Genomic DNA, 13,478 nt, shown 5'->3' with positions numbered 1-13,478 from the left:
TGCCCGTTGACCAGACTCAAATCGAACGCGCAGGCGACCACCCCACGAATCTATTCAAGTGACGCATGAAAAGCCATCGTTTGCTCGGCCGGTACTCCACACAAGTCTGATGAGGAGTCGGTCACAGGAACTGTTGAGCCAAGTAATCCATGTCTAAGCCTGAGCCAGGGGCGGCTCCGCGCTGACCCATCACCCAATTAAAGCCAGTAGCACGATCGTGGCTTCAGGCTTTTGTGAGGGGAGTCTGGAGATGGCGATTCGTGTTGGAGAGGAATGGGGGTTCATTCTGGGGAAGCATGAGTCGAGGATAGGCGGGGTTGCATGTCGCGATTGGACGGTGACGGAGTCTCGGAGCTCTTGAACATCACGACGCTTCAATATGTGGAGGTATTTGAGGTGGGCTAGGCTGCAAACATCCGAACTATGGAATATGGGACCGGGGTACATCGCGACGTACATACGAGCTTCAGGCGACCGACAGAGAATGACGCACCCGTGCATTTGGAGCGAGACGAACAATCGTGATGCATATTAATCAATGTAGTACAACATATGGTAAAAAAAAAGAGCATATAATTCCACCAAACACCATGTCTATTCAATATCCCATTCGTGGTCCCAGTTCCGAATGTACGGGCTCAAGCCCTGCACATCTCTAGCCGCCGTTGCCTTCACGTCTCCATTGCCCAGAAACGCGAACCGGTTCTTGTATCTGTATACGTAATCGTAGTCCTCCCAGCGTGGTGTCTTGATCGACTTGAGGAAGTGTATCGTCTAATTTCGTGCGAGTCAGTATGTGTGGCATGGTGCGGGGTAGAGACGGAAGAGCGCGGATTATCGGGGGTAGTTAAGGTGGAGAAGACTTACCGCACCAGGCCAAAGGTAGATCCTATTCTTGATCTGGCCGTCTTTGAACCAACTCCTACACGCCTCCTGCCACACCGTAGTCTTGTGAAACTCATCGAAATGCGCGTAAATCTCATCTAACGCATCTTGCTTTACACTCATCGCCTTGATACCCTCTGTCTGCATCTTCTTCATGCACTTGATGCTGTACTCTATGGTCGTTTCGATACTTGGTATCAACGTACCATTGCTCCAAGTTGCGCCGGGTCCAACGATGGTATAGTAGTTGGGGAAACGCGGCGCAGAAACACCCATGTAAAGATTAGGGCCATTAGCCCAATCCTCCTGGATAGATGTGTTGGAACCGTTGACAACTTTGAAGGCTGGTTTGAAAGCGACTTGAAAACCTGTGGCACATACGATGGCGTCCAGCTTATGGATCTTCCCGTCGACGGTCTTGATTCCTTCTGGTACAATGCGTTCGATGCCACTAAAGACCGGTGTAACGTTGTCTTGTACTAGTGCTTCCAGAAAGCCATCGCCAGGTGAAATCCGTCGACATCCGACCGACCATTTGGGTATGATGGACTCTTTGAGCTTCTCGTGGCCGGGACCCATGCGACGGTGCATCTCCTTAGTGATAACGTCCTGGAACTGATTCTGCAATGCTGAATTCTGTTGGTACATACCGAATAGACTGTTGATTTCGGCTTCGATCTTCTTACGAAATTCCAGGTGGTATTCGGGGTCTTCCTTGAACTTCTTGATATCTGCTTCCGTAAAAGTGTATTGCCGCTGACCTGGGTCAACATCTTGACCCTTCTGCAGATCGTCGTTGAGCGCACCGGCACCGAATGGCGGCGATATCCATGTGGGGCTTCTGATGAAGACCTCAAGCTGTTTGACAATCTTTTGTAGAGAAGGAACAATTTGTACACTGGTAGAACCGACGCCGATGACGGCTGCGGTGATGTTGTTGAAATCGACGCTGTGGTCCCAGGATGCTGAGTGTAGTAAGGGGCCCTTGAAGTCGTGCAGGCCCTCGATGTCTGGCCATTTCCAGTTGTTGAGAATGCCTGGATTTTGTAAGCAATGTGCAGGTTACGTGGGGACAAACAGTCTCACCTGAGCCATTGACTAACACATGCGCCCAATCTTTCCTCATCGAGCCAGTCCTTGGATTTCTGATGGTTATACTGTAGCAGCCATCCGCATCATTCCAGACCGCCTCCTCAATTCTACTATTCATCTGCATATACTTCTTGCTCCCATGTCTTTCCGCAAAATCTTCAAAATAGCCTTGAATCTCCTTGCCCGATGCGAAGAAAGTTGACCAGTCTGGCTTGGGGTCCCAAGTAAAGTTGTAGTCGTGCGAAGGTATGTCGCAAGCCACCCCTGGATAGGTATTCTCGTACCAAGTACCCCCAAAGTGCGGGTTCTTCTCATACAACGTCAACTCCCAGGACCCTGGCTCCAGCATCTTCTCCATCTTGTATGCTAAGCAAAGGCCCGATGCACCGGCACCGACGCACGCGACTCGTAGCTTAGCTGGCTTGGAATGGTATTGGTCAAGAATCTTGTATGGGCCGTCGACGTGTGATGGTGGATAGTCGTAGTTGTGCCCATATCCATTGACATTGAGTCCATTTGGCATCTCTGAGCCCCCCATTGTCGCGATAGGTGACAAATGTACGGACGTGTCTCGTTCACTGTCTTTGGTCTTTGGTAGCCGTGGATGGAAGTCGAGATGAAGATAACGAAGAACACGGTGAAGAGCAGTCTGGACTACATTTGGGAAACAGCAGATGCAAGCTTAAAGGGCATGTGGTACCAACGCATATGGCTGAAGCACCACACCATTACGCCCAGGCCATCTCACACTTCTGGAGTGCTTAGCCGCGTCTCGGGTGTCTCGATACATCGCTGACCTCCTTGCACGCCGGTTGGTGCAGGACATGCGGGACACTTTAGGCCCCATTTTCGCTGGTTCGCTAGCCGGGCAGACAGAACATGCCGGGGTCGATCCAATATGTGGCTGCATCAGAGAGTTCAGCATGCATGACTCTGTTGGGAGTTTGTGCTTGTGTGGTTGGTGTCAAGGACGTGCGTCCATTGAGGGGTTGCGGAAGAGTTTACGCGGCGCAGTTCCGCAAATCAGCAGTCACATGACGGCGGACAGCAACCACTGAATGTGATTCATTTCACAAGTACATTAATACGCTACTGATAAGTCTTGTCTAGATATGTTCATGTGCTTGGTAAAGGCAGCGAGATGAACATCAACTATCCATGTACGCTGGACAATGCGTTGGAAATTAGCTCTTATCGCCGGTTCTGGTATAACGTAGACCAACATTGTCTACAGCTTCGCTCTGTTCATCTTCTCAGCATCCTTCTTCGCCCACTCCCTCATCAACTTCCTCTTGATCTTTCCAGACTGCAACTTCGGCACCTCATCCACAAACACAATACCTCCTACGAGCTGTTTGTGTTTCGAGACCCTAGCCTTCATGTGACCATGAATATCCTCCGCGGTCGTCTTTCCCTTGTACTCATCCTTGAGTACAACATATGCGCGCGGCCACTCTTGGTTATCAAGTGTGATACCAACAGCAGCTGCATCGGCAATAGGATTGAACTCAAGGAGCGCGGCTTCGAGCTCGGCAGGGGCGACTTGTAAGGCATTGACCTTGATCAGTTCCTAGGTTTTGTCAGCTCTGTTCCAATTGTAATGGCGGTACGACCATTACTTACCTTCTTTCGATCGACAATCCAAAACCACCCATTCTTTACCACAGCCACGTCACCTGTTTTCAACCAGCCATCTGCCGTAAATGCTTCTTTCGTCGCCTTTGGGTTGCGCCAGTATCCCAAGCAGACGTTCGGGCCACGGACGTGGAGTTCGCCTGGTTGGCCATCGGGCACTTCATTGCCTTGTTCGTCGAGAAGCATAGCTTTGGTGTTTGGAAATAGCTGACCCACGCATCCGGAGCTACTGTGTGTTAGAAGTAATCAGATAACCGCTGAGCCTGACTTACTCGTCTATGGTACCACCCGGCATCAGCAAAATTCCGCAAGTGACCTCCGTCATACCATAGCCTTGTATAACCTCACATCCCAGCTTGCTGCTGATTTCGTTCTGGAGTTCCTTGGACAAAGGCGCGGCGCCGCTCAAGATATCAGTCACACTATTGAGATTGTACTTGGCAGTCTCCGGTCTTTTGCTGAGCATGACCATGACAGGTGGCGCAAGATGCAGATGTGTTACTTCGTACGTCTCAACAAGTCGCAGGAACTCTTCGAATTCGAACTTCGGCATAACGTAGCAAGTGATCTCTAGCTTCAGTGCCATGCTTATGGTGTATTGTTGGCCATAGGCATGGTACAGTGGTAAGAAGCCTGCCCATGTCTCCCTAGGCCGGGTTTGAGCGGTCCAGGGCTTTTTGGCGTATTTCATGACGATGGTTTGTTCAAGATTCGCAATTAAGTTATAATGGCTAACCGCGACACCCTTGGGCATTCCTGTAGTACCAGACGAGTAGTTGACCGTCGCTGGTTGTTTTGTTGCTTCGTGTTCAGATAATGCTGGAAACTCATATTCTTCGGCTTCGGCAAGAGAAGGTAGGAAGTCTCTCCAGTCTCTGCAGCCTTCCACTGGCGCACATAGCTCGTCCGAGAAGAGAAAAACGTTCCCATCGGGAATGCCCGCAGCTTTGGCTGCTGTCATGGCTGATTGTATATACGCCGGGTGTGCGAGCACAAAATTTGCTTTGCTGTCTGAAATCTGATGTACAATCTCTAGGTATTGTTAGCTCAATAGATTGATTGCATGTACCAATTACGTACCCGGAACTGTATTGGCTGGATTAGCACCGCTGAACACACGCCCAGAGCCTACAATTCCGAGATAGGCTATAGGAAGAAAGATGTGATTTGGCGTGCAAAGCATAATAGCCTCTCCACGTTTGCTCCCAATGCGATCCAGTCCCATCGCCAGTCTTTTTGTCCATTGCAGCGATGTCCGCTGCGTGAGGTATAGTTCGGGCTTCTTTGAATCAACCCATATTGGCTTATCTGACAAGAGCTTTCCCTTGGGAAATAGATGATGCAGCAAGTTGCATTTCGGGATATCGAGATCCGGGAACGGGGAGGATACAGGCATGTTGAATTTCAAATCGATATCCAGAACTTGAGTGGTAAATCACGCAAAACCGAAGATGTTGACGAGAAAAACACGAGAGCAGAGCGAATTTTCGTTTATTGCAAGACGTCTGCAGTCATCCATCAGCCGGTTCAAGAGGTGGTAATGCCGTGGCTATCCTATTACGGTATAGTCTGGTAGACAAGGACCGTTTCGCGGGGTCGCTCAGACGCGATTTGTCGACCTCGGACGAGTCGGAGAGTGCGGGAGTGTCCTGCCTGAGCTATGTGGGACTAAATCTAGGCGCAACTTACTCGACATACCGGTAAATCTAAGATTGGTTGCCGAGGTTAACTGTAGCTACTGGCAACACAGACTTATGTTACCATCCAAGTACGCGACGCGCTTATGTAGTAGTCAAGATGCCGCATTGCCATAACTGTCCTCACCGATTGTCTGATAGCCTACTCATTCTCAAAGGAGATTGGCCATCATGTCCGAACTCAAGGATTTTAACCGCATGTTTCGTCTCGATGGCAAAGTCGCGCTGGTAACTGGTGGTAGGTTTGCGCAGCGACAGCTCTATCAACCCTAGTCTTACTTGTTACGTGCAGGCTCCAGAGGTCTCGGCCTTCATACAGCTACGGGCTTTCTTCTTGCTGGCGCGAAGAAGGTCTTCATATCTGCACGCAAGGCTGAAGGAGAGCAGGGCATCGATCAGGCCATCGAGAAACTCAACAGACTACCCGTTTCCGGCATCGCAGTCGGCATCGCAGCAAATGTCGCAGATACAGAAGATATAGAGAGATTAGTGAAGAAAGTACAGGAGACTGAGGATTCATTAGATATCTTGGTTTGCAATGCCGGGGCGACGTGGGGAGGACCATTTGATTCAACACCAGATTGGTCGAGCAAGAAGGTATTGGACCTGAATGTTCGCGGTGTTTTCAATCTGGCAAGGCTGTAAGTATGAGGTATGCCGAGTCTCACCGGGTACTCCTTGACTCAAATAGGTTCGCGCCTCTCCTCGAACGCGCCGGCACGCGTCAAGATCCGTCCCGCATCATCGTCGTCTCCTCCACTGCTGGCACTACAGTTCCGCATGCCGGCGAACATGGTACAATAATGTATAGCATCTCAAAAGCTGCCGCACATCACCTGTCCCGACAGCTCGCCGTCGAGCTTGGGCCTCGAAACATCACCACGAACACCGTTGCACCCGGCTTCTTCCCTTCCAAGCTTGCAAATGGGCTGATTGAGATACTGGGTGGCCAACAGACACTAGAGGATAGTAATCCCAGAAAACGGTTAGGGGAGCCAGAAGACATTGCGGGCGTCATGGTGTTTTTGTGCAGTCCTGCGGGCGCATACATCAACGGCGAAGACATTGCTGTAGATGGTGGGATGAGATTCGCTTCTGGGCGGCATTCGAAAATATAAAAATTTCCATAGACTCTACTGGTCTCTAGGTTCTACATATTCAAGTCACTCGTAGTCCCCTCAATCCTAGCCAACTGCGACGCCATACCTGTCGACACCATCATCGACTTCATGTTCTCATCGCAAAACTCAGGAGCATCTCTGAAATAGAAGTTTCTCCCATTCACCTCAACTGTCAACCCCCAGTTTTGATCCCTTATCTTCGTTACCCCTTTTGCGTCTTTGATGTCGCCCCCATCGACAAGCTTTACCACAGTTTCTACCAGTGACTCTAGTGGCGTGAAGAACCTTTCGGGAAACGATTTCCATTCCTCGTTCGTCAACAGGGGAGTCTTGATAGTCCCAGGACAGGTTGCAAAGGTACGAATTCCTTCGTGGTGGTAGGCCATCGTGATGGCGCGGTTGAAGTTCACGATGCCGGCTTTACTGGCACTATACATGGGGCAGAACTCAGAAGGATAGAGGCCGCCGCAGGATGCCGTCATGATAAGTACAGGGTCTAACCCTTCTCTCCCATTCTTAGCCAGAGATTTTCGGAAGTAGTGTAGAGCAAGGTGTGCGGTGTTGATCACGCCTTTCAAGTTGATGTCCACGCTCAGTTGGTTTGGCGGAGGGGGTGGAGGACCATCTAGGTCATGCTTTTTGTAAAAGTTGTCGCGTTCCACGATACCGGCATTCGCAAAGACGAAGTCGATGCGCTGATGAGTATTCCATATTGCCCCAAAGGCCGATACCAGGGAGTCATAGTCTGTGACGCTGGTCTCGTGGAAATGTGCGTTCTTCAACTCGGACGATGCTTTTTGGCCAGCTTCTTTATTCAAATCGAAGAGGTGAACGTCCCAATCGACAGTAGGGTGGGATGAGAGAGCCTCTGCCACTCCCAGGCCCATGCCAGATGCTCCGCCGGTGATGAGGGCGACCTTCTTTTGCATATTCGAGGTGATAAACTCTTCGTTGAAGCGTTCCGTTTGGCGGTGACGATGTTTCAGAGCAGAACAATAACTTCAATATATTCCGCACAACCAAGAGACGCTGTCGAAGTCGCTAACCTGGCGGAATACACCGATAGACTTAACGAGGATATTGACTCCAGGACTGAGCGATTGATTTTTCGGAATACTTCCCCGCACCGATTGTCATTAATGGAGGGGCCGGGGATGATGTTTCTCGGGCCGTTATCGTGGCTTGAAGGCCTTAACATGTCATTGTTCAAGGGGTTCTCACGTCTATGTTGTTATGCTTTATCATGTGCTCAGCTTATCTGGTTGAAACAACCCCGCTTAAAGATGTGGAGGTACGTAGGTGCATTAATACTTAGCAGTATCACATCTCTTTATTCACGATAGCAGGCACCACAAGAACCCGCTGCCGGTCTAATGAGAACAATATACCGGATAGAGCACTAGGTGATGACCACCGATTAGTTCTAACAAAGTATACGAATTACAAGGAAAAGTAGCCGCGAGTTGCCATATCTTCGCATGACGCGGTGTGGTGCGGGGAAAGTGGATAACCTGACTCGCCACCAAAAGAGAATGAAGACGGCGGAAAACAAACCGCGAGAGCACAAGTCATAAACACTCACGGATCATGACGCGGACAGGCCAATATTTGTTCATGCAGTGCTACGTGTGGCTTGCGTCGCAGTTGCACATCCGGACGGGGCCGCTACCGGCTTATAGCGACCGTCCGACTAGTCAGTTGAGAGACTTGGTAAAGAGGTGCGACTGCTTAGACAGCAGAAGAGACCATCTTGAAATGAAACAAACTTACATATATATCATACTCATCCCGTAACTATTCTTTCTCTACTTGATCCTATACTTCTCATTTTTCATTCATCATGGGTTTCGAATACTCGGCAAAGAACCTACCCAAGCAGCTCTTCATCAACAATGAATATGTTGATGCTAAGTCATCCAAGAAACTCACTCTTCACAACCCAAAGAACGGAGAGCTATTGGCCGACGATGTACCATCAGCAGGGGAGCAGGATGTAGACATTGCAGTTGACGCAGCAGAGAAGGCGTTTCCAGCTTGGAAGAAGATGAGCGCCAACCAACGAAGAGGCATCATGAACAAGTTTGCGGATCTCATTGAGAAGCATGCAAACGATATTGCACAGCTGACAAGAATCTCTCTGGGCCAACCATCGGCTTTTGGGGCATTCGAGATTGGGTTGTGTGCTGAGGTATGTACCCACGTATTAGGTTATCTGAGGTGTGGTTACTAAAAGTGCAAAAAGACTTTCAGATATAATGCCGGGTTCATCGACAAGTTTGGCGGGGAGTCATGGCCCCAAGAAGACGGCTTCCTCAAGATCGTGCGCAACGAGCCTCTGGGTGTAACAGCAGGTATCGTCCCTTGGAACGGACCTATCGGCACCATTGGTCTCAAAGCTGCACCTGCTCTAGCAACCGGCAACTGCTTCATTCTCAAACCCTCAGAAAAGACACCCTTCTCATCACTAGCCCTCGGTACCCTCATCAAAGAAGCCGGCTTCCCACCCGGAGTCTTCCAGATCCTCAGTGGCGACGGCAGCACCGGCGCCCTACTCGCAAGCCACATGCGAATCCGCAAAGTGAGCTTTACAGGGAGTATCACCACAGGAAAGAAGATCCAAGAAATGGCCGCAAAATCAAACCTCAAGCGCGTCACCCTGGAGCTAGGTGGCAAGTCACCCGCCGTCGTCTTCGACGATGCTAACCTCGACAACGCCGTTACCTGGACGGCCAACGCCATCACTGCAAACACAGGCCAGGTGTGCTTCGCTGCTAGCCGTGTCTACGTCCAGGAAGGTATCTACGACCAGTTCATCGAAAAGTACAAGACTGCCATGAAGGAAAAGGCAAAGGAAATTGGTGACCCAGACGAACAGACTACTACCATTGGTCCGCTCGTCGACGAAGCACAATTCAAGCGCGTCCAGGGCTTCATTGAGCGCGGCCAGCAAGGCCAAGGTACCCTCGCCATAGGAGGCAAACGCATCGGCACCAGTGGGTACTACATCGAGCCGACCGTCTTCACAGATGTAGACCCCGCGTCTGAAATCCATTGCGAAGAAATCTTTGGTCCGGTCTCGGTTGTCAAGTCTTTCAAGACGGAAGAGGAAATTGTCAAGGTGGCTAACAATACAAACTTTGGGCTCATGGCCGGTGTCTTCACACAGGATATCAACAAGGCGCTACGGGTGGCATCGGACTTTGACTCGGGTATGGTGGGCATCAACTGTGTGAGTATGATGTTTACCACGACGCCGTTTGGTGGGTCAAAGGAGTCGGGTTTGGGCAGGGAATGTGGTGTTCATGCGCTTAGGGCGTTTACGGAAACGAAGACGATTATGATCAATATGACCTACTAGAGTTAGAGGATTAGCGTATCACCACAGATGTGTATAGTTTGAATAATTCAACGATTTACTCCAATAAGCAAAGTCTCAAAGAGACTACCTCCGTCGCAAAAATCTACGGAATGATCTTGGCCTTCCTCATGCGATCAAACACGCTGTACCATGCGGTCGCTGTATCCCTCTCCTCTGTAAAGCCTGTGCTGTATATCTTACTCATGTCAAAGTGCCGATCGAAATCGAACTTGGTCATAAGTAGCTTCTCAGACAAGAACAAAGCCTTATCGTTTTGCGCATGACCTTTCTGCAGTCCATACTTCTCCTCGGTCTTTGTCCAAGTCTCAAAGTTATCGGCAATGAATCCCCGAATATCGATGGGCTCAGGCCGAGGAGCGGTGGCCTTGAGTCCAAAGTAGGAACACAGAATGGGCCATTTCTCAACATATGAACTCGGTGTCTTGCTGTCGGCCACGTTGTACAAAGCGCCCTTTGGTGTATCGGGTGAGAGTGTCAGATGGATTGTCTGGCGGGCTATCATATCGCTGCTGCTGTCATTGCTGAGCGCTTTCCAAACTTTCTCTGTTCCGGGGAATGGACAATCCGCGCCTTCTCCATGGACTTCCTTCCACAAACTCAGGTATATTCCCACTGTTGTAGCCAAGGAATAAAAGTTCTGATTCGGTACCAGACCTATAATCAGGTCTGGTAGAGTGACAACGTACTTCCACTTCTTGTCTTTCGAGTAGTCGGCGATGAAGTCCATTTGCACATGGTAGAACAACACCTCGGCAAATGGGCTTGGTATGCGCGGACTGGACTCTTTATGAGGCGGTTCGGGTAGCGGCGGTGCGGTGGTGCCTATGGGAGCGGCTTCGTCGTACCATGGGAGCAAGGCTTTGAGGTGGCAACCATCTATAAGAAGTTAGTAGAGCGCATATAGACTGAGAGCCGCAACATACAGTATTTTGTGCCAATCTGCAACACCACGAACTCCAAGTTGGGACACAACTTGTCCACAGCTTTTACAGCCTTCGAGAACATTACCAATGCCTCTTCTTGTTCCTTCACCACATCCATGCCTGCCTTGTACGCAAAGTAGTATACATGCGTCACCTCGCTGATATCAGGGATCTTCTGCTGCATCTCCTTCTCCACGGTTTTTTGATCGTGGGCGAGTAGATCGATACCAGACACCATGTGCAGGCGAGGGTCTTCGGGCCATTGCGACTGAGACAACGAGAGGGGACGGTTGCTAAGGGCATGGGCGCGCTTCCATATATTCTTCGCAGGGTAGTCGGATAGGATCTCATTGATGAATGACCATCCAGTAACGCCTGAGGCGCCAAACACGAGAGCGGATTTCGACATCGCTACACTAGATGGGACTGTTCGAGATCAAAAGGAATGGGAACGGGTGGGGTTTTAGACCACTCTTTTTTACGGCCTACGCGCGCAGACGACAGACAAACCGTTATCGCTTCGTTGGTCAGAATACATACTGACAAGGAAGGTGGGGTCCACCGGCCAGCGTAGTCGGTGGAGACTGAGCTCTAGATGTAGAGACACGGGATGCTTCGAATCTGCTCGCTGCTGTTTACGGTATTAGAGGACGATCGCTCGTTTTACCTACTGCGTGCTCAGGTACCTATCCCTCAGCACATTTGCTTTGAGAACCTTAGGTCTGGCTAGACTACTGTGAAAAGACCGCGTCTCGACTTTCTGCTACGCTACTCAAGCCCCATGGACCTCAACTCATGGAGGGGTATCTTTGCGGGATGGCACATGGTGTTACGCTAGTCGAGAAGCCGCTGTCTTTGCTCGGGCTACTAGACCAGGAAATTCACCGTAGGCATATGCAGGGCTTCGCATAGATGACCTTTTCAGGGCGCCAGTTCGAAGGCCTAGCCACCAGGTCGGAATGTGAGCCGAACTGCCCAAAAAGCGGCCGAGGTGTGTCCGCAAAGCTCGATTCATTCTAGCTCCTCGTTTACGTATGGTTGATTCGTGGTAGACCGGAAGCAATTCTGGCGTTTTCCCGCCAGGCTCAGCGTATGCTGTACTTTTGGCCAGATATTTGGTGGGCTCGTCTGCGTGTATCTGGATGTATGGCTGTGATGGAGGATGTTGGAAGGAGCTCGCATGAGATTGAGTTGGATGTTGAAGCAGGGGTCACTCGCGCCATGACGTCGGCTATTCATCGGCAAAACTGTGCTCCCACTTGTCACTGAAACATCACACATCGCAAGTCTCTAAGTAATGTCTTAAGAAAATCATGGTGCAGTGATAGTTGCACCAATTTCTTGAGTTATGAATCTCTCAAAATACAACCACCTGCCTCTTATCCGCCTTCCCATTCTCCATATCCTCGACCATTTGCGGCAAGTCCTCAATCTTGCGAAGCTCAACTTCCGGCTGGATCCTATTGCGTATAATCAGTTTCAATCTCTCTTCTGAAAATCAGTTGTGGCAAAAAACCTACCGATGCTTTCCAGTAAACTCAACCGCCTTCCTCATCCGCTGCGGGATCCCCGTACTATCAGCTTTGATGCGATACTTACCTAGCACCAGATCGAGAGTCGACACAAAATCGAGTCCCTTGGGTGTGATACCAATAACCATAAGTAAGCCACCTATACGCAGGACATCTGGCGCACCAGCATATGCAGCGTATGAAGCGCTGTAAACAGCAGCGGCATGACATCCCTTTCCACCCGTGAGCTTCTTGACCTCTTCCACATAGTTCTTGTTCGTCATAGAGTTGAAGACAGCGTCTGCGCCGACTTTTTTCGCCATATCGAGTTGAGCGTCGCTGATGTCTAGACCAATGGTCTTATACCCCATCTACGTTCACATTAGCTACCAAGCACCCCAATCTCAATATAACTTCATTACAGCAACTTACCGCTTTAGCATACTGAATAGCATACTGTCCCAAACCCCCACAGCCAACGACAGCCAACCACTCTCCCTCTTCCAACTCACACCCATCCACCGAATGAAACGCCGTAATCCCCGCACAAAACAGCGGCGCAGTACAACTCATATCCAGCGTCTCAGGCAACTTGATAGCATTCTGCCAATCTACAACCGCATATTCTGCAAAATAGCCATCGACAACCACACCTTGCAGTTTCTGGTTCCCGGTCTCGCAGTGCATGTTGTGCACCATGCAACCTTCGCATTCGAAACAGCAGTCGATGAAGTAGCCGAAGCCGATGGCGTCTCCGACACGGAAGCCGTGGGTGGCGGCGGAGGTGCCCATAGAGACAATGTGGCCGACGCCTTCGTGACCCATGGTCACAGCGTAGTCTGGGGGCCGCATGTGCATCATCAAGTCTGAGTGGCATAGTGAGGCAGATTTGATTTTAACGAGGAATTGATTTGGGTTTTCGCAGGGCTTAGGGATATCGTTTATGACGACTTTTTGTTGTTTGCTAGTGTTTTGATGAGTAAGTATTTGGTGTATGGAGGATGGGCGTGCTTACGGGTCCCACTGGCCTGCCTTCATTGTTGCGATAGTTGCTGGTAATTCACTTGTTGATGTTGTAAGGTTTAGGTACTATGTAGGCTTGGTTGGATAGGAATATATAGATCACAATATACCAATCAATCACTTTATGCGAAGATGAGTTGGATGACAGAATGGGAATGACGCTAGTGTAGTGTCGCGCGTCACTCCGTAGTCTCAGGCTACACATGTCGGTT

The 13,478-nt window shown here is 50.1% G+C and overlaps 7 protein-coding genes across 7 annotated transcripts; 2 read left to right on the top strand and 5 right to left on the bottom strand.

Annotated features, from left to right (window-relative positions):
- Positions 1-594: 594 nt before the first annotated feature.
- On the bottom strand, positions 595-2,515 carry PtrM4_076150 (Pyr-redox-3 multi-domain protein; the record flags this gene model as incomplete). The annotated part of the gene is made up of 3 exons (XM_001940582.1): positions 595-774; positions 868-1,922; positions 1,972-2,515. The coding sequence occupies 3 exons, from the start codon at positions 2,513-2,515 to the stop codon at positions 595-597; spliced, it is 1,779 nt and encodes a 592-aa protein (XP_001940617.1).
- A 690-nt stretch (positions 2,516-3,205) lies between these two features.
- On the bottom strand, positions 3,206-5,008 carry PtrM4_076140 (CaiC, Acyl-CoA synthetase (AMP-forming)-AMP-acid ligase II; the record flags this gene model as incomplete). Its single annotated transcript, XM_001940581.1, has 4 exons — positions 3,206-3,547; positions 3,601-3,838; positions 3,885-4,644; positions 4,693-5,008. The coding sequence occupies 4 exons, from the start codon at positions 5,006-5,008 to the stop codon at positions 3,206-3,208; spliced, it is 1,656 nt and encodes a 551-aa protein (XP_001940616.1).
- A 472-nt stretch (positions 5,009-5,480) lies between these two features.
- On the top strand, positions 5,481-5,954 carry PtrM4_076130 (uncharacterized protein; the record flags this gene model as incomplete). The annotated part of the gene is made up of 2 exons (XM_001940580.2): positions 5,481-5,547; positions 5,602-5,954. The coding sequence occupies 2 exons, from the start codon at positions 5,481-5,483 to the stop codon at positions 5,952-5,954; spliced, it is 420 nt and encodes a 139-aa protein (XP_001940615.2).
- Positions 5,955-6,459: 505 nt separating this feature from the next.
- Positions 6,460-7,359, bottom strand: PtrM4_076120 (FabG, Dehydrogenase with different specificities (related to short-chain alcohol dehydrogenase); the record flags this gene model as incomplete). The annotated part of the gene is made up of 1 exon (XM_001940579.1): positions 6,460-7,359. One exon carries the CDS (start codon positions 7,357-7,359, stop codon positions 6,460-6,462), a length of 900 nt encoding a protein of 299 aa, XP_001940614.1.
- A 911-nt stretch (positions 7,360-8,270) lies between these two features.
- Positions 8,271-9,788, top strand: PtrM4_076110 (PutA, NAD-dependent aldehyde dehydrogenase; the record flags this gene model as incomplete). Its single annotated transcript, XM_066106215.1, has 2 exons — positions 8,271-8,618; positions 8,673-9,788. 2 exons carry the CDS (start codon positions 8,271-8,273, stop codon positions 9,786-9,788), a joined length of 1,464 nt encoding a protein of 487 aa, XP_065963153.1.
- A 103-nt stretch (positions 9,789-9,891) lies between these two features.
- PtrM4_076100 (uncharacterized protein) lies at positions 9,892-11,141 on the bottom strand (the record flags this gene model as incomplete). The annotated part of the gene is made up of 2 exons (XM_001940577.1): positions 9,892-10,685; positions 10,733-11,141. 2 exons carry the CDS (start codon positions 11,139-11,141, stop codon positions 9,892-9,894), a joined length of 1,203 nt encoding a protein of 400 aa, XP_001940612.1.
- Positions 11,142-12,089: 948 nt separating this feature from the next.
- PtrM4_076090 (AdhP, Zn-dependent alcohol dehydrogenase) lies at positions 12,090-13,281 on the bottom strand (the record flags this gene model as incomplete). The annotated part of the gene is made up of 4 exons (XM_001940576.1): positions 12,090-12,192; positions 12,253-12,614; positions 12,676-13,207; positions 13,259-13,281. 4 exons carry the CDS (start codon positions 13,279-13,281, stop codon positions 12,090-12,092), a joined length of 1,020 nt encoding a protein of 339 aa, XP_001940611.1.
- Positions 13,282-13,478: the final 197 nt, after the last annotated feature.

The sequence above is a fragment of the Pyrenophora tritici-repentis genome, chromosome 3 (assembly GCF_003171515.1).
Source record: "Pyrenophora tritici-repentis strain M4 chromosome 3, whole genome shotgun sequence".
NCBI classification, from domain to species: Eukaryota; Fungi; Ascomycota; class Dothideomycetes; order Pleosporales; family Pleosporaceae; genus Pyrenophora; species Pyrenophora tritici-repentis.
Note: the sequence above shows the minus strand (reverse complement) of the source record. Positions and strands in the feature narration are given on the sequence as shown.